Below are 20,330 nucleotides of genomic sequence, written 5' to 3' on the forward strand. Positions count from 1 at the left end.
CGATAATACCTGCACCCAACCTCAGCTTGGAGCACCCTTCTGTGGCATGATTTCCTTCTGATTTTGGAAATACCCATCAGGACAGGAATAGGGACTCCTCTAAGTTCAGTAGTTTCAAATGGCAGCTGAGGTGCACTTGGAGATGAGAGCTAGAAAGTTGCCACAAGCTTGGCCCACTTTGAGTCTGATTTCCTTCCTGAACCATTTTTAGGGCAGAGCAGCCTCACTAAACTCCTCATGGCTTACTTATGGCCTCAGTGAAATTAGAAGAGTTTCACAGGACTTTTTGCCATCTGAGAGCATTAATTACGTATCTCCAGCACTATTGACTTCAGTGGAATTATAGGCACTTACCATAAATGAAGTTATGCCCCCCTGTATCTAAATGCTGTAGTTGTGAGAATTCCTTCTGATCTCATTTGCATGTGTATTTTTTTTTCTTTTTTTCTTTTTTTTCTCCAAGAAACTGGGATTTTTGGAAAAATCTGTCCTTCTTTTTGAGTCAGTTGTTACAGAAAGCTAATGAAATTTAGGTTTTCCTCTTAGCACTGTGTTCAGAGACCCCAGGAAACAGTATACAACATTGCAATTGTTGGATGTCTCACAAAAGGGAAAATTATGTCAAGGATAACTTATCACAGTGCTAATGTGGTTAAGGTTGGATTCTGTTCAGAGAAGGAAGGCAAGGAGGCTGTTTTTGCTGAGGTAAAAGCAACTAAACAGCAGACATGAAAAATGGCCGAGGAAATGAGGAAAGACAAGAAATCTTTCAAAGAAAATTGGACTGAACAGAGTCTGCAGACTTCCAGAATGATCCAGATATGTCAACTCTTCAGAGTCTCCCCACATCATTGGGAGTTCCTTACCAGTCAGCATGGAGGACTGATTGCCTGGAGGGGACTCACCACAGATCCAGTGACAAAGCATTCACTGTAATATGTGATGAGAAAGAGTCAATTTCGTCCTGACATTTTTCTCCTCAATATCTATCTGGTGTGATTCACCATTACATATTCAGATAACTTCTTTCATTAGATATTCAGATAAGTTCTTTAGGATTTCTACAGAACAGTTCATGCTTCTTCCCCAGACGTAGACTAGGATTTTATTTCAGTGGATTGATGAGCACACAGTGATCAGGTAAACAGCAGTCTACATTGTAAAACCTTCTGGCAATATTTCTACAACAAGAAAAGAAAAAACAGCATCAAATAAATACTTCTAGAAAAGTAACTGAGCTCTCAGGATCAGCAGGTCTAAAGTAGGCCACCTCAGTATTACCTTCTTTTTAGAGTCATGATCATCTGCTTTACTACTGGATTGTGATAACTACATTTAATTATCTTTAATCTAGAATAAAATACTAGTATCCCTGCTTTTTTCACTGTCTGGTGAGGGAGATACAGAGGAACCTGTTCTGGAATTTATTTTGACAGTTGATCATTCAATAAAATTGTCATAAAATGTGTCTCAAGTGCTGAAATGGCAAGATTCTTCTCCATTTCAACCTCGGACCTCTTCTCGAAAGAGGAGACTGACAATGCACAGCATTGGCAGAGCACCCATAGGCACCTCCCCAAACCTAAACACAGCTGCTTGGTCTAATTTTAGATCTACTAACCCTTTGACAGCTGAGGAACTATCAACACTTGGTAAAATAGTGCTCAGGGCATCATCATGGTACCTAAATAGTCCCTGGTAAAAGTCCCTGTGTCTGTCTCTCTGGCCGAGAAGGCATAGCATAAATGTTCAAATGGATGGACTTACATGGCCAGATCCCGAGCCAGTGTGGATCTGCGCCACTCCAGGGACAGCATGAAAGATTGTAGATTCAGTTCACTGAGCTGGAGCATGAAAAGGGGAAGGTTTGCAAGGGCCAGTTTTGCATGTAGGGCAAGGCAAATGTAGGTGCTCTGAAGCAATATACAAAACAGTTCTCCTTCCCCATCCCTGTGCACCCGCACACCACACCAGCTGTACAGCAAGCCCATGAGCTGTGTCCTTCCATTGCTACCACAGATCCAAGGACACCTCTTTGCTTCTAAGCAGTAGCTTTCTTCTGCAGGGTAGCAACTGCCATCTTCATCTGGCATAGGTCTGACCAATATCCTCTGTACACGTTCAGGTTTCAAAAAGTTTTCTCTTGCTTGGACAGGCTTAAAATTCCCCCTCTGACTGGTGTTCACATCACTTGTACATAACTGACTCCATAAGTGTGTACCCACACTTTGATCACTGTATTTCTGCATTTAAGCCCTGTGCTTTGGCTAGGGATCCACACAGTAACACCCAGCTTTGTAGCACAGTAAGGATAAATTCCAGTGATGACCGTATGGCTTCATGTAAGACTCTAACCATCTGAAAGGAGTTTCTTCAGTCTCCTTGTTGAATCTTGTCTTAGCCACTCCTCCAAAATGCTGTTATTTGCAGGTGCACACTCTGCATGAGCTATAAGGGGCCTGTGATTGCAAAACTCTTGTTTTCACCTTCTCCCACTCTACCACGTGCAACTTCCATCAGCTAGAGTTTTGTTGCATTAGTTGAGGGCAGGTTAACACTCATGAATTTTACAAAAACATGCCTTGTGGAAGGATTAGAGAAGAGGGATACCTTGCAAATACTAAATTATCAAATGTCTTTGGCTTTGCTTCCCCTGGACGGCTGCTGCTGTGTTGGGAAGAGCACAAGCTGCAATGTTTATAGGGTTTCTGGTGAATGCAGCCTTTGACAGTGCCAGACTCAGCACATAAGCATGAGTTTCCGCACAAATATACCCATGTGAGCCAGGAATATTTTCATATAAGGCAGTGTTTTTACCTCACTGTTGTGTATAGTTACTTGAGGTTACTTGGCTTTTTAAAAATTTCTTGCTAAATGCCCTTTTGCTACTTCCTCATCCTTTAATGCCCACATAAAAAAGTCTGATGGAAGCAGAAGACACAAAGTTCTTGAGGATGAGAAGCTCTGTTCTTGCCATAATTTGTCGGCAAACCTTTCTCTCCAGTTTGAAAATCTTCCCAGCTTACTTCTCAAAACAGAAAAGTGTCAAGAAATTCTGTTACCAGCAAGCCTCTAGCAGTTTCCTTAGCTTCTCTATCACGCGGCCAGCAAAAGACAAGGAGCAGTCCCTGTAGAGGAAGCATGGGTTACGCTATGTGTGGAACTTGAGAAATAGGTTTAGCATGTCTTTTCTTGATAATGCTCTTTCTCTCTTAACTTCATTTCACTGGTAATTCAGACAAACACCAAGCAGCCAGGTAGTTGTAACCAGTTCTTTGAAAAAACAGCTTGAAGCCAGTACAAAATGTACCAGCAAGTAGCATGATAAAGACCATGAATATGGACTAGATCAGAGCCTTGGACTGGTTACAGATCGTTTCCTGCTGAAACACCAGTTCACTTTCAAAAGCAGCTAGCTTCAAGTGTGTGAGTAGATTTCAGGATCACTACTTGAATCTGCCTTCAATCTCTCCATCTTTGCTGGTACGTTAGAGGATTCCCATAGGTAACCAACTGGTGATTACTGTGAGTCTGCACCGCGGAGCAAGAGTTGCTTCTTTGTGAACCTAGAGAGGAAATATTTGTCGGTTATTTTGTTTGCTTGCTTGCATTCCTTTCAGCTCCAGAGTACTGGATCGATCTGCTTGCTGTGCTGCTGCAGCCAAGCCACACAGACAGACGGGCATGTGCATGGGTGCTGGCACGGGCAGGCTGGGAGCCTCCCACCATGCAGCCCTGAGAGGAAAATGGCCGCAGCAGGCATGAGGTGGGTGGAGCGCCTCACGCTGGTTGTCCTGAAGGAGATAGCTTATCTGAGGGCGCCTGTCTTTCTGGAATAATATATGTTTGATTGAAAGCCAAAATTAGAGTAGGGGAGAAATAGGCTGCCGGCAGCAGATTGGCACTTGGTGTCAAAGGAGGGGCAGCTCTGACCCCGCCAGGGCAAGCTTCTTATCCGCTGTGCCCAGTCTGCCATGCCTACAGGTGTGCCCCAGCAGTTCATGCTGTTACACTTCTTTCTGTTATTTTTCTTTCTCTTTAAAAATCCAGCTGAGAGCTTCTCATTAAAAAAGCCATCATTTTTATCTGTCTCCCCCTCGCAGCCTGTGGTAAAGAACGCGGCGCTCTCAAGCAAAGAGATAAGGTTCCTGCAATACCGTATTGCTGGGCTTCCTCACCGGCCTTGGGCGTTCGCCTCCCTGTCTTAGTGGTCTCATGTCTCATGACACCACAAATGCTCGATCCTTTTTTAATGGACACCCTGCAACATGAGACATGCAACATGGGCTGCATGCAGCCTGTTTTATTTACTGATTAGTTTCTTCTTGTACATAGCAATTACGTCGCATCGTAGGCTCTAACCTTTTAGGCTTTTCTGAGCTGGTTTCTCATGTGCAGGTACCACAAATGCCTGATAAAACTGGGCGGTGCAGTGCCCTATGTACAAAAGATTGGGCAAAACAGTCATTTCTAACAGCACCTGGATATATCCCCTTTTCCTGAAGTTGAATATCTAGTTACTTATGATCAGTCCCAGCTATGCTGTGTCTTCTGAATTTCACTGAAGAAGGGCTGAGACCATTACATAGCTCATTGTGATTGCTCTGCTCAGGCCTTTCGTTGTCATTTTATACAGCTACATGATTCTTCGTGTCACTTCAGAGGCTCATCAGGGAAAGATACTATTAATGGAAACACAATTTAAGTTAAAGAATCTGTCTTTTTGGTTGTCAAGCCTAGCTAGTAAGAACGGAATCCTTAAATATTCTGAGGACAAACAACCTGCTTGTGTGTCTTGTATTTCTGAGAATGGCATCCTCCACCTGCAGAGCCTTTTGGTTGTGAGAACGGAACTGATGCCACACAAAATGACCATGATGTGAAAAGAAAAGGGGAAGGTTTGGATTTCAGGTCATAGCTACATACTAGGGTTTGGTGCTCCGAAACAAAGCAGAGTAGCTGTTATGCTTTATAGTAGAAATAACAGGTGGAATTGCTTGCAATATTCTTTTATATCTATATTTTGCATTTATGTAAACAGGAAGAGATCCTGGTTGCTTTGCTGACACATTGGTGTGTTGGGGTGGTTTATTTTGGTTTAATAGGCTTTTTTAAACTTGTTATACCTTTTTAGCAACATTTTTTATAATTTGCTAGCAAGGATGGTGTTAAAAGGTTTTCTTCTTCTCACCATAACATTGCTAATCCACTGTTCAAATCAACCGAATATTGTTGCAGCTTCACCTTGCTACTGCTTGAATAGCTGTGGTGCCTTCATGCAAAACTCTTGCTGGACTTTAAAGCTACCGTGAAGCATCAACTAACATCAACAAAATACTTCTGACTTGTCTTGGAATAAAAAATGAGCCATCCAAACAAAAAATTACATGCACCTAAATTATTTGAAACAACTTGAAGAGGCATTTTCTCTGCTATTGGCTGCAAAGTATGTGAAGGACGTTGTATGGACTAATGTCATAACCAAAAATTAGATTATCATGGTTATTTTTAAAGAAAGGCTAAAGGACGACTTCTTCAAGGCATTTATATGCCACGGGATGCAGTTAAGTACTTAGCTGGGATAAAAGTACTAAAGATACTTAAATCCCATTAAAATAAAAGGGAGTTCAGTACCTTTATTTTTCAGATGCCCCAGAAACTTCAGTATGATCTATTTTATTTTTGTTTTTTTGTTACTCCCTGAATTCCTTTGATAGCCAGGTATTATGATTTTTTTTTCTTTAAAAATCCCAGCTGAGAAGAATATAAACTGGGATGTAAATGACCCCTTTAAAGGGGGATTTTGGCCCAGGTGCTTAAAACTCGTCTCACAAAACTTTGCAAGTCTTTTACATCTGGGAGGGAGTCTTGTAACTACAAGAGAAGGTAAAATGTCAGTCAGCTGGAAACAAATCTTTAGTCCTTCACATGCCTTATTACAGTATAGTATAACTATAGTTGCCTGCTACTCTGTCCTTTAAAAGCTGCCCTCCAAACCTTCCTGTTTCTTGGGAAGTCAATTTGGTTTCTCCTTTCTCCTTGATACCAGACTCTTTCACACATTGCAAAATGCCCCCCTTCCCTCTTGACATTGCTCAGCTCTTTCCAGGGAAGCGCAACTCAGGCTCCTTGCCCTCTTCCATGCCCACCCGAGTGTCTCAGCCTGAGTCCTCTGCAGAGCCCATTAAACTGCCCTTCCCCAGAAAAAGGTGCCTGGAACTGGAAAGGGAGATTAATCGTATTGTCACTCCTCTTCCCCTTGATACGTCTTTTTTTTTTTTAGTTCCATTTCCAAGGACTTCTGCATAAACCACCTTTAATCACACAATGCAGGACATTCTTTGTAACATAAAGTTCAAATGTTCTTCAGAAAGTCCCACATGAAGCTCCCAAGAGACACCAGAGTGCAAGAGACCCACCCAATGCCCAGCTTTTGGGTTACTTTTCCACAATATGGATGGGTAAAAAGGCAGGTGAGGGCAGACCTGTCAGTTCAGTGACACTGCAGTGATACTGTACGTTCGTTGCAAAAAACAGTGTTCATATTAAACTCTCCTGAATTGCACCAAGTGTGTACCAAGAGAATAAAACACAGAGCCTTCTAAGGTAATCTCCAACAAAATTAATGTAGATTAATTGATAAGTAATACCTTAATGGTGTTAGCAGAGCCAATGAGAAATTATATTACCATGATTTATTGTAGAGCTAATTAATGTCTGCATGTATGTGTAGATAGTCATGAATGTGCCAGAAATGATTTCTGCAAAGACTATATTGAGTAACTGTTTGAGAAACCTGTACAAATGCTGAACGTGCATCTAAAAATATCTGATTCCCAGTTATTTGTCACATTATCAGTGCCCCAGAAATGATTCTGCCCATGATAACAAGGGAGAGACAGAATCTCTCTCACAAAAGAAATAATTTTTGTTTTGGTTTGGTTTGGTTTGGTTTGTTCTCAGTCTAAGTCTCCAGACAAAGCTGTGCAGCCTGTTTTCCCATTTCTCAGTCAGGCTTGACAAAAATCCTGAGTGTTTCTGCTGGAGTGCTTTCTCTCTCCCATTCCATCTCCTGCATTGGTGGAGCTTTTGTCAATAATTCTCCTTTGAAGAAACGAGTTTGTAAAATGTGCTGCCAAAACAAGTGCAACTGTAGGGACATCCTGCATGCCAGGTCTAGTCTACACAGATTACTGTGCTGCACAGTGTAGCTGTGCTGCTCCTGGGGCACTGCTGCAAGAGAGCTTCAGCAAGGTTTTATTGGATCAATATCTCTCTGTCACTGTCAAGTAATGACCTGTATCAGTGTGCTCTGGGGCATGTTAATTTGCACTTGGCACTCATAATATGCACTGTATAGTGTATATGTGCAGCTACTTTTCTGTAGATACAATGAGAGCAAAAGCCTCAGAAATACAAACAAACAAATATACCACTACCTAATAATACATATATAATCCAACTCCCTCTTCTTCCATTACATAAGAACATCAGGCAAACAAAAACAATACAATTTAACTTTTTACAACTGTGGTAACTAGAAAGAAGCACGTATAAGAAAGAGATCTCTGGCATACAAAGAGGGCGTGATGGGAAAAAAAAAAAAATCCTGAGAGGAAGCTCACATTGTAGGGGCCTGTGGTTCCTTTGGGGACCAGGAGAAGACTGGGTTAGTTGCTCTGCTCCTGTGTTGACCCTTTCCAGACACTTCAGCCAAAATTCCTCTTAATGTAAGCAGAAGTTAACCTGTGAGCAAGGGGAATGCCCAGGAAAAGTTATGCTTTTAGAAAACATGATAAAACTTGTTGGATACTTTGGAAAATGTGGCATTTTTACAAACCAGAGTTGTTGTAGGCAGGTCAGAATTCCCCTGCTTGCTGCCCTAATGCTGCTCCTGCTTTGTCCTGAACTACCTGTGTTACTTCTGTGCTGATAGCTCTGTCTTTCTCCTAGGTATTTCTCGTATAGCAATAATGCCATCTTCTTTTACATTTACTGCTAGCAGTACCACAAACCAGCATCCTGTTTGCCTTCTTTGTTGCAGCTGCATATGGGGCAGAAGGCTTTAGGGACTTTCATGCAATAATTCCCAAATCTTTTTCCCGTAAGTATACTGCAAATTCAGCTTACTACAGAGAGCATTTCCATCAAGTTCCTACTTTTATGATATTTTGTGTGTCATTTCACTTCTCAGTAATGTACATTTGTCTGCATATGCTATCAAAGGGCTTAAGGAGTATGATTTTTTTGATTTGTTCATATATGTTCTGTTTTAACTTAACATAAAGCCTACTTCAAAAGTCACCTTCTCCAAATTCCTGGCAGGCAAGGCATCTGTAATTATATTTACACACAAATTATTATGTACATGTTTGCATACTAATTATGAATCTTAAAAGAATTGGTGTATGATTTATGGAAAATCTGTCATATCCTTAAGGTGAATAGTTCTATTGCTTCTGCTCACTACAGTGAAAACATCATTATGGGGTAGTATTCTATTAATTTGGTGGAATACTACAGACCGCTTCTGATTAGCCACTTATGCTGTCATTGTACAACATTGTTTTGTCAATGATTTTTTATTTTATTATGTACCTCTAAATTATTGCCCTTTTTAGAACATAAGTTTTAAAGGACATCCTTCTATTTAGGATATGCACATTCTATCTGGCATATGATTTCTACTCAAAATGCAGTATTTGAAAAAAAAAATAAAAATAAAAAAAAAATTCAAATGCCTACAATGGCAGACATTATAAAAGGTGTCCAGTCAAGCAGTGCTCAGAAATGTGCACACTTTTATTCCCAGCATGTTTCCTGGTAAGACTTTGATTCAGGTACTATTGTCAGTCACTTCCATGCAATCCAACTGGAAGACCTGGGCGGCTGCAGGGTGTAACAGAGGACAGTTTGGCAAACATTACATTTTCCAATAAATCTCAAGATCTTTCAACCTTTGATGTAATTAGTGCCCATATCTTAGTTATGTCATTGCTACAGCAACACTTATGAATAAAGCTACCATGTAACTACTGCTGTACAAAAGACAAAGACCTGGTTCTTTATGGGGTGAAATAGACCCCTTATGTACTCAGCTAGCCACTACAGCAAATGCTTTCCTTTTTGGAGGTTCAGTGAAGGATGGTTTTTTTTCACTAAAAGGAAAGTAAGATTTGGGGCAATGAACTGCTCTTTTGGAGCTTAACAAAGAACTGTTTTTCCACTGAAATCATCAGATCAAAAAACAAGGAATTAACTGTAAAGATGGTTTATTTTACACAAGAGATAACACAGTCCTGCAGCAAGAAGAGGAACAAATAACACCATTAACTGATCTAAATCTTGGCCCTTTTCTGTAAGATTTAGGTTTGAGTCTTGACTATGTTTATATCAGATAAAGTTTACCAACCTATGTGCTATCACATGTAGTCAGGCTATGCCAAATTTACACTTGCCTTTTTCTTCTAGTTGTAACCAATTGTCATTTATGGAATTCTAATACAAAGGAGTTGTCCAATAAAGTCAAAACAGTTCTCCCACCCATCTTTGTTGATTTGGCTGGTTTTTCAGAGCAACTGATGGCTGTAGCTGATTCTCTCCTTTTACTTTGTGACACTAATCTTGCTATCCTAAAACACAATTATTACTCCTATAATTTCCTGTAATGCCAATCCTTGCCATTAAAGTCCTTTCATAGTTTTTGCACTCTAATTTCTTTATCAGTATTTGTACTCTTTCCTCAGTGTGAACATTGTCCTTGCTTACCCTATAAAAACATACAAACCAAGTATTTGAATTTAGCACAGCCCTCAGGACCTTCCTGCCAAATGGATTATGTTGCATTTTCGATTCATTTTCATCCATTGTCTTTGATATGTTACATATTTTCACAATTGTTTGGGACAATTCCATGAGATGTGGATTCGTTATAAATTTAATTCCAATTAGCCTGAATTGTCAAAATGAATATTACAAATGCAAAAATCTCAAAGTGACCTAGGAACAGACTTGTAATGTTATTTGGGTTCCCAGCTCCCCGGATGTCTTGTATTTGTCTTACTGATGATACTCATTGTTCATTGCTCCATGTGTTGCAAATTCATCGCATGGCACATAGAAATGTAGTCATGTTTGTAGCTGTTGTTATTCAGGTATATTGTACATTCTGTGTAGAAGTTATCTCCTTTGATGTGACTGTTTCTTGGCCACTATATTTGTTCTGTAACAAAACTGAGTGGCATCCTCTATTGTTTTTTTCAGCCGGTAATATTAAAATAGAGACTCAGAGTGATGAAGAGAATGGGCGTGCCTGTGAAATGAATGGGGAAGAATGTGCGGAGGATTTACGAATGCTTGATACCTCGGGAGAGAAAATGAATGGCTCACACAATGGCCCAGGCAGCAAAGCTATGTCAGGAGTTGGAGGCATTCGACTTCCTAACGGAAAGCTAAAATGTGATATCTGTGGGATAATTTGCATCGGTCCCAATGTGCTCATGGTTCACAAACGAAGCCACACTGGTAAGGCCTGGCATAGTTTTTCCTTTAGTTGTCAAGAATTGGCCACATATTAGGAACTAAGACTTTTTCTTTGAGTATCATGCACATGTTTCCTCTTGTAAGATAATGCAGCATCGGTGGGCATTTGGAAATTGGTTATTTTGTTATTGTATTCTGGACAGCACAGAGACCGAGATTTCTTCTTGATGGAAGTCCATCTATTGGGTTAGAATTGGAAAACAATAACAACAAAACAAACAAACAAACAAACAAACAAAACCACTAACCAAGATTTATCAGCAGAACAGAAAATGGGCATAATTTCATTTATTCAATTTTACAGTTGTACAGTATGCTGATGCCAAAATTGATGTCTTAAGGACAGTTTCTTTGGTTTGAAGCTATATGAAAAAAAAATCAAGATTTTTTTTTTTTTAATGAAATAATTCTTGTTTAATTTCTAAGAATTGCTGACAAATATTGTGAACAATTCTGAAATTGACACAGTTCTGATGTTTCCAATAATGCAACAAAGTTCATTACGGATAGGTGATTATGAAAGTGATTGGCAAAATGAACAAGTAGAATAAAGTTTTAAGTGAACTACACTGGCAGTCTTAGGGAAAAAGGAGTTAATTTTCTGTCAAACTTTTCATGAAGTAAAAGCAAGTATTGTCACTGGTCAGATCTGGACTAAAAGGTCTCCATTGGGACACTAAAATAGACATGTAAAGAGGTTGTGCTCTGCAGTGATAGCTTTCCATTATCAAAGTGCTGTGAATCTTGCTTAAATTTTCCGATTCTAAATAGTCTCAAAGAGTGCAAAAAATGAAGAGGCTGAAACAAATTAAGACGAAAAGACCAGGGTGAGTCTCAGCTTACCTGATATAAGCTATATAAAAACAAGGCTTCCAATTTAAACTGTAAGGTCTTCTGTAGACAAAGGAGAAGAGCTGAACTGTACTATTGTGCTGCTCAAGTTACTTTGAAAACAAATAATTATTTATTCAGCAGTTTTGCATGCTTAGATTCCACTGAAATAGTTGAGCAAACAGATATTTTCTTCCTCCATATCTCCCCTAAACATGCTTAAATGATTTCCCCAGAATTGCTAAGGAATGAGATTAGCAAAGAGCCTTCAGAGTTTGGTGGAGAGGATTCTTGAGGAACCCTGAAGCCCCCCAGTGATGATGTCTGCAATTTTACCTATGACTGCTCAAGATCTCAAAGTGTGCCGTCCCTGGGTTAACATGGATTAGCCATGTTCAGAAGCAATTCACAGGTAGCAGTGCTGTGTTTGCCTGCTTCACAGTACTCTGCAGTTCAGTGTGATGAATCCTTCAGCCAGGGAAGAGCAGATACATATCTTTATTGGAAAAGCCAAAATTTGTTCCTAGAAGGGAGGCTGCAATGCACTTCCTAGATATAACAGAATGCTATCTTAGCATTGAATTTTAGCAGGATCCTTCAAAAGCTGATAAATTGTGTATGGAAAACGACTTGGACCTGAGGTCTTTACAAGAGGCCCATGGGTTTAAGGAAGTTTAGTAGCACTTGAAATAAAATGCTGTAACTTAAAATGCATTTAGAGGCAGGCTTTGTGCTTGATTAAGGAGGCTGCTGCTTTATTAACTGCAAGTTGAGGAGGAACAGAAGGAGCTACTGTTCGATTCAGTGCAGTTAAAATACTAAGTCAATTAATAACTTGATAAAAAGATGACAAAATGAGAAAGAGAAACAGAGAAATAGTAGACATGTTTATGTGCAGACACGTGCACGTGGAAATGGGAGTGAGAACAAAGCAACCAAACTACAGCTGTGCCTGTTCCAGTATTTAAAAAAAAAAAAAAAAAAAAAAAAAAAAGAGAGAGAGAGAGAGAAGAAAGTGGCTTAACCATGTGAATTTGTCCATAATTCATCTTGTAGAGATGAATTGTTTGCATGGCCCAGTCCTTCACGGTGGGTTATGGCCATGGTGAGCACCTCTGAAAATCGCAGGGTGGTGGCAGCAGAGCAGCCACAGCCGTGGCTAACACATCGCCTGCTGCAGCTGAGAAGGAGCTATTTTGGGTTCCCAAAGATCAGAAACGGTGTTTACACCAAGGCTGAATGGCTTCCGTGGGGACACGCCTGGCTTTTGTGGGGCTGTGGGCAGAGTAGCGTTCGTTTCCAGCACACCAGTTAGCATCCGGGCAGCCATGCCACACCAGCCGTCCCTTGGCGGGGGGAACTCTGCCACGACTCCCCTTCTGCCAGCCTCTCCAAAGGCTCCATCCTTGCATCCTAGGGAAGACTTCAGCTTCCACAGAACTGTGCCGGGCAGAGCAGTCGGTTCCAAACACCCCCAGGCACTGCTTCGCAAGCCCTGTCAGCCTGTAGGTGCAGGGCCTACATGATTTCTTGGCCCCTTGTGGTGCCCATCCCATGACAACAGAGTCCTCTATTTAGTCAGGGAACACAGATAAAGCCTCATGAGCTGTATGTGGCTCAACAGAACCTCCTCCTGTTACCAGTAATAAAACTGAAGGCTAAGTCGAATCCCTGTATCTTTCCATGGAAATAAAGCCTTCGCTTTCTCTCCTGTCTCGCCCCCAAGCCCAATTGCAAGCAGACCTTGTAGGGGAGCTGTGCGCTTTCAGGGACTGGAGGTACCAGGGTCTCAGAGCTGGTAGTCAAAAGGGATGTCACGGGGAGATAGCAGTGACTGCTTTTCCTTTCAGTTGTGCTGTGAAAATTAAAGTAGAAATGGGGTATACAATTACAGACATTTAACTGACTATGCTGACGCCCGTTTCAATACATGCCTGATGAGGGAATAAGCCTCGCAAATGAATTACTTTGCTGCTAATTCATGTAAAACCTGCATATGCAGTGAGGTTTCCTTAAATAAATATTTGATATGTGAACAAAACTCTAGCACACTGAACTGCCAAAATAAAATGACTGCCAGACCTGATAATAGCCATAATTACTTTTAATGAATACACCTGCCAAGTGCAGATATGCAGAGCAGCACCTGATATGTCTAGCCCCTTCTGCCTGCAAGCAGCTGTAAAACCCTGACTGCTTCCCAGGACTTCACCTGTTGCTTCCAGCTGTGGAGTGAATCCAACTCACAGGTGTCCAACTCCAGTCACTCCCTTTCCCTGAGGTTTTTAGTGAGTTTATTTTCTCCAGCCTGCCACTGCTTTCTTGCTCGGGGTTTATGAAATGGGAGAGAGAAACCTCCTCCTGCCCCCTGAAAACAAGAGCTCAGGGAATCACATCAGGCTTCCCTTTCTTAGTGTGCACATATGGGTGTGCATGTGTGCAGATATGTACATATATGTGTGTGCATATATTTGTATGTATTCCCTCTTTATGCACACACTCCTTTAGCTTAAGTCTAAGTTAGTTCAGTTACGTCTCGATTGGATCTGAATGTCTCAAATTTGTTTAGAAAGTGAGTGCTTGCTGAAGAAACTGTTTCTGAGCATGTGAAGGAGGAGAGCTATGAGCAGCTGAGTGTTAGGTTACTTTGTCATTACATTGCTTAATAACTGAGAAATATTTCAATTAAGATGATAAATATTCTTCCCAGAATAAGTAATCCAGGACCTGGGTCCCACTAAGACTTGCAGTGCACCATGGTGTTGGTTGATTCAATTCAGGGCCCCACTCCAGTTTTGTTCTGTGGCCCCTGTTCCTCCATAGCTGCATGTTGTGAAGTGAAATCCACACAAGGCAGACAAGTGCTGTTCAGTAGGGACAAGAAAATAACACACAAAGCAGGCAGAAGATGCATTATGCGTTTTTACCTTTCATTCTCTCTCTTCCCCATTGCCAGGGGATGCTGCCACAGCCAGCGACCTTCTGTCAGGGACCAGCTCCCTCCTAACATGGCTGGGAGCTGTGCTTGGTGTATGGGATGACAGAAACCACACAAAATGCAGGAGATCCCCACTCCAGTAACTGTAGCACGAACAACCAAGGGCTGGCAAACCTACATGTTGTACCAGGTTCTTTAATGCTGATGTAGTTTGACGTGTACAGCCATGCAAGCCTGGGATCCCTTGCGTGTCATCCCATTGTAGGTTTTGTAGAAATACTTGCTATGCATCAGCCTCGCTGGAAATGCTCCATCCATCTGTCCTTTCCACCAATGCAAGGTTTCACCCTGTAATTATGAGAGTTGTAGGCTGGAGCTACATTTCGTTCTTACTTTACACATATCTCCCAGAGTACTTTTACAATCTTCATTTTCCCCTCTAAGTAAAAATAACAGAGATGAATGCTAGGAAAAACTGTCTAGTAAAAATTAGCCATTCCTTCTGAATCTGTGTCCCTCATTGCAAACTGGCTTCATTACTGTTTCAGTCCATTTCTGAAAAATACTTGCCACACTGAGTACTGTCACGGAGACGAGGAGGTAGAGCCAGTACACTCGTACCCATTTTCTTTTTCCCCTAAGAACTGCTGTGCATGGCTTATTAAGCATATTGCAAAATCCTGCAAGCTTAATGCTTGCATTTCTGTAGGCCCCCAGTTGTACCAGCTGCAGATGTAGATGAGATGAATACAGTTACTAGACGGTCAGAAAAAGTGGGTTCATTTGGCTGGTCAGGGAGTTGGCTGACCTGCTTGGAATTATTTGACCAGTGAAAATATCTTGCCATAATGTAGGTTTATTTCACTGTTAACTAAATGCTACAGTTTCTAGCCTTGATTGCAGAGCTTGCAGATTTTTGTGTTGGGACTGCGCTGCTATCTAATTGCTTTGAAGCTTTTCTACAGTGTTACCCAAAAGTAAAAAATGATCATGCTGCACATAAATGCACATGTGTGGACATACAAGTTGCTCCTAGATGTCCAAAGTAGTAAATGATGATTAAGTGACAGAGAAGAAATAAATTATTTAACTTGTATTTATTTTTTACATGTTTTAACATTAGCGCTGGAACTATATATTCAGTTTTATTGCTATATAAAGAAAATCAAAGCTAAGAGCAGGTCATCTCTGAGCTGCTTCTAATATTGTGAATGCATTACAATTACTAAAGCAGATTACATCGGTGCCTAAGAAAAAGAGAATTCAGCAAATGAGTTTCAAAGGCTGGTTTGACTTAGTCAAGGGCTATGTCTTATAAGTGGGTATGCAGGAGCAGTTCATGTTTATGAAGTGCTCTCGTATAGATTTTCCTCTATTCCTATCTGGTACAACTGGAAACATAAGAGATTTTATTTTCTGCTGACTTTGGCCTCGTGCAACTTAAATTAAAAAATAAATAGCTAAGTGAATAAATGACCATTTGTAAACAGCATTAACGAGTAAACAACAGCCATACTAATTTTTGCAAAGGCTGCCTGATTTGCTTGCTTGATAGCAGGTACCCATTTAGAATAAGCAAGGCTGTGTCACTTCAGGTTTTGCCCTGTGTCTTTCCAAAGCATGAACCAGGAGAACCCATTTATACAACTCCTCTGCTAATACCTTGCTGAGAGAAGAGTTGGGACTCCTGTATGGAAGTACAGGGCTCTCTTTGCACTGTCTTAACTTATGTGATTTTACTCTCTCTTTCTCTCTCTTTCTCTGTCTCTTTCCTGATTTGGCTGCTTAGGGACAGACAGGTAATGGAGAAGAAATTGAAAGGGAAAATACAGGGAAAATGTAAATGAAAAGAAGTTATTATAACTGTTATAATGAAGTGCCTTTCATTTAAATATAAGAATGTAACGCTGAAATGAACTTGTGATCCTGAAATGCATTTTTAATGAGTTTCCTTTTTATTTTGCTGCTTCAGTGGCATATTTTAAAGACCCTTTGAAAAAAGCCACATTAAAAACCCCACCAAATGCCACAACATGCAAAATTGGATATTGGTTTATTCCAAAACTGCTGATCAGGAAGAGTGGCTCTTCAACACAAAATGTTGCAGTCACTTTATTTAAATGAGTTTGAATTTGCATTGTGATGTGCCATTCTGATTTAGAAAAAAAAAAATTAGATTTTCAGATCAAATTGACCCAGCCAGTGAAGCATTAAGAAACTGGCAGGTTTAGTCTGAAAGCCTCATGTTATATCAAACCTGCAGCCGGTGGAAGTCACAGAGCAGCAGTGAGAAAACAACTTTTTTCGCTGAAATCTTTCTCTTGTTACTGCGTAAGATTTTTTGTTCTCACATATTTTCTCCTTCTCCCCTTAGGAGAACGCCCTTTCCAGTGCAATCAGTGTGGGGCCTCTTTTACCCAGAAAGGCAACCTTCTGCGCCACATAAAGTTGCACTCAGGTGAAAAGCCCTTCAAATGTCACTTGTGTAACTATGCCTGCCGACGCAGGGATGCCCTCACAGGCCACCTGAGGACTCACTCAGGTAAGTGAAGGTGCGGGACCACTCAGGGGCACCGAAGAGGTGGGGGCTTTAATGGCCACTAAGCCTGAGAGGTCTTCTCACCCTGGGAAGGCGAGTAGTCTCATGGCAGTGTTAACCAAGCTGTGAACTGGCTACAGTGTTTTAGCAGCAAAGAAATGACTAATCTCTGCTTGCACTCATGATCCTTCAGCTGAGCTAATCTTTTTCCCATACTTCTTGGCCAATTAGAAGTTTCTGTATTAGGGTTTCATCTTACAAGCCTTGTGTGAGTAATTCATTTCATGGAACTACCAACATGAATGAAAGCTGTTGAATGCTTTAGGGCTTAGATGTCATTTATCCGCATACAGAGATAACACAGAGTCTAAGCACAGTAGGTTTTAAGTCATGAAGTCTCAAAAACCTTCAGTCTGGTAGTCATTCTCAGTGTAAGGCGTGAATACCACCTACAGCATTTAGCAGCAGTAATTTGTTGCATCTGGTTATTACAAGTACATTGAAAGAGAATAGTGGGGACAAGTGAGAGGGAGGGAGAGAGAAAGATAAGAATATTCCAAAAATGAGGATTCTGCTAGAGGTTTTCTGCATTTTCCCTCAATAGTAATATAGAGATATGAATGAATATTTTTGAATAGTTGCATTTTTCCAATGCCATTGATCTCATTGATTTACAAAAGCCCTAGTCACATTCCTTCTGTGAAGAAAAAACAATTTAGCAACTTTATAAAGTACCTTAAAAAGCAGAGTGTAGTCTCACCAAGTTTCACAAGCTAAGCTGGAAATACAGATTGAATACGACACCTCCAAGACAAATTGCTGGAACTGACACTGGTAACTTTACTTGTGAAAGGTGACTTTGGGACAGTTGCTTTGACTAGTAGAAGGAGGCTCTCAAAGGGACATTTTTGTGTTGTACAGAACTAAGGAAATTCTTCTAACACACATTAAATGATAAGAACCCTAGGGTTGGTCCCACGTATCCAAAATAAATTCATGTTTAAAATTCTATTTTTCCTCTCTCCCCCTTACTGATTTTAGTGGCTGTGGAATTTAAACCATGATTTTTCATACATACGTGAAACTACACCTCAACACTTTCAGCAAATGCTTAGGATTCCATAGCTAAAAGAAAATGCATAAAATATAGATTTGGATTGGTTCCTTTTAATTAGAAAATTGACACCAAGACATTATAAAATGAGTTAGATGCCTGAGTCTGATATTCACCTGAGAATTTGTAAATAAAATTCAAAAGTTCAGCTGTATAACCACCTAAAATTGTTAAATCACTTATGAGGTGACAGTCTTTTCACACTAAGACAGGAAATTCAGGTCCAGAAGTCCATGAAACCCAACTATCATTGTGAAATTCCTGGAACTTCCTAGATCTGCATTGGTGTAAAACAACACTTTTTGTCATGTCCTTTCTCTTGAATTTCCAGAAGCAGAGAGCAAGGAAACACGTGAAATCTAACAATCTACCAATCATTGTCCTAAAAGAGTTGAGCTGATTCTTGTTACAGCAGAATTAATATACAGTCATGGGCAGGTACAAAAACAGACCTATGAACAGGTCTTCCTTGTTCACAGTCTTCGTGGGAGCTAGGCTTTAGGATAACTTTACTCAGATCTTTGAAGGTGTCTCAGTTTCTAGCTTGCATAGATGTCATTTTGGAAGATTTAGTGTTACAGTCCTTATCTGATGTGAATCATCTGAAATAAGTTTGCAGCACCCACAGAATTGGCTTGTTGATGCAAAGATATACAATTAGTTTTCCATTATTTTCTAAAAATTGACAAAATCTTTCTTCAATTCACCTCATGGGTTTCTTTTGGGGTGTTTTTTTTTTTGTTTGTTTTGTTTTTGTTCTTACCAGTATTAACATGCTGTTGAATACCTCATCTGAACTTTTCAATTAATTTTATTTTCTCCAGTTGGCAAACCCCATAAGTGTGGATACTGTGGTCGCAGCTATAAGCAGCGCAGCTCTTTGGAAGAACATAAAGAACGCTGTCATAACTACCTTCAAACCATGAGTATCTCAAGCAACCTTTATTCAGGTAATAAAAGCATCCATTTGAGGGTTAGCAGTGTACTGTCGCATACTCAGAAAAAGGAGTTTAAAAGGAACAGTAGTACCATTTGTGGCATCTTTTCTTTGTCGGAGAGGCAGAATGTTACACATACACCCAAGCACTACCATATTTATAATATTGCATTCGAATTTATTCTATATTTGATAAATATTTGGCTTTTGTCTTATTTTGTTTAGCTCAAAAAAAAAAAAAAAAAGCCAAAGTGAAAGTCAGATACATATTAAGACATTTGCAAGACCTAGAACATTCCAATTCACTATCTCAAGACCAAAATGTAACTACATCATCTCAACACTTCTTCCTTTTGCTTGGAGACCTATATCACAGTACATCTGTGGGTGTGTTCTTAATAATGAGTTAGTTAATATCAATGGTTTAGGTAGGACTGGAGGACCTCCTGCAGCATTTCTTATCTCCTGCCATTCCCAGGATCTTAATGGGCTCTCTTGATGACTGGGACCAATGCATATGGCAAGAATGAGCTATCTGTCTTTCATTTCAGTCTTCCAAACAAGAGGACAACTAGCCAGAGGGATTTAACTTAGCCAATCTTACTAAGTCCAGAAAGGGTAAGAATATGTTGACAGCCTACATCAACGCCTTCCCATGTCCCACCAGTTTTAATAGGAACTGTTGCTCTTCTTTGAGAAACTGGTCTTATGTGGAATGTAAAGGCCATCTCTTGAAGAATATAGAATCTAAAACTATGCCCAGAAATACAGCAAGCAAGCATATGTTGGGGCTTAGATCTTTTTTTTTTTTTTTTTTTTTTTTTAACAAAGATCATTAGGATCTGTATGGGATTGTTTGCAGAAAGTACCCACACATAATTTTAGCTAATTCTAAGATCTAGCATCTGAGCTTCAGGTTATAGCTCATTGAGTAAGTTTCTTGCACACCTTTTGATCCTGTCAGTATATATTATTCAGTTTGTCAAATGACAAAGTGGAAGGTTCTCTCTGACCCATTTTCAATGGTGCCTCATATTACATCTGGACAGAACCTGAATATGTTTTTACATGCCATCAAATAATGTAAAGTATATGCACATAATGGTAACTGGCATAATGTGACTGGCAACTGTCTGGCAGACAGTGTGTGAGAGCAGTGCCTCTTCTAATTTTATTGAGGGGATGGAGAAAGTATAAATAGAAAAGCTCAAAGTAATATGATCCTTATGGGTCCCTTCCAACTCAGGATATTCTATGTTTCTATGTAATATACATACAGTAGGCAGCAATACTTATTCCTCAAAAAGGTGATCGGATTTAGAAGCAAATATTCTGTCTTGGAATTCAACTTTTCAAGTGTCTGGCACTGGATTTGAAATGCCTGCATGCAACACATGAAAATCAGCATGAATTAGTAGCTGAACTACTT

The 20,330-nt window shown here is 40.2% G+C and overlaps 1 protein-coding gene across 3 annotated transcripts in view; it reads left to right on the forward strand.

The window, feature by feature from the left end:
- Window positions 1-20,330, forward strand: part of IKZF1 (IKAROS family zinc finger 1) — a gene marked incomplete at its 5' end in the record, with an annotated part of 69,916 nt that overhangs the window by 39,951 nt on the left and 9,635 nt on the right. For 2 of the 3 annotated variants that reach the window (XM_084283058.1, XM_084283057.1), the window contains 3 exons: window positions 10,264-10,524; window positions 16,686-16,853; window positions 18,789-18,914. In XM_084283058.1, coding sequence (XP_084139184.1) covers window positions 10,264-10,524; window positions 16,686-16,853; window positions 18,789-18,914 — 555 coding nt within the window. Of the gene's footprint in view, window positions 1-8,044; window positions 8,105-10,263; window positions 10,525-16,685; window positions 16,854-18,788; window positions 18,915-20,330 lie in introns of all 3 variants that reach the window. The other variant, XM_084283056.1, reaches the window with a different exon arrangement.

The sequence above is a fragment of the Netta rufina genome (genome assembly GCF_964035555.1).
Source record: "Netta rufina genome assembly, chromosome: 2".
NCBI classification, from domain to species: Eukaryota; Metazoa; Chordata; class Aves; order Anseriformes; family Anatidae; genus Netta; species Netta rufina.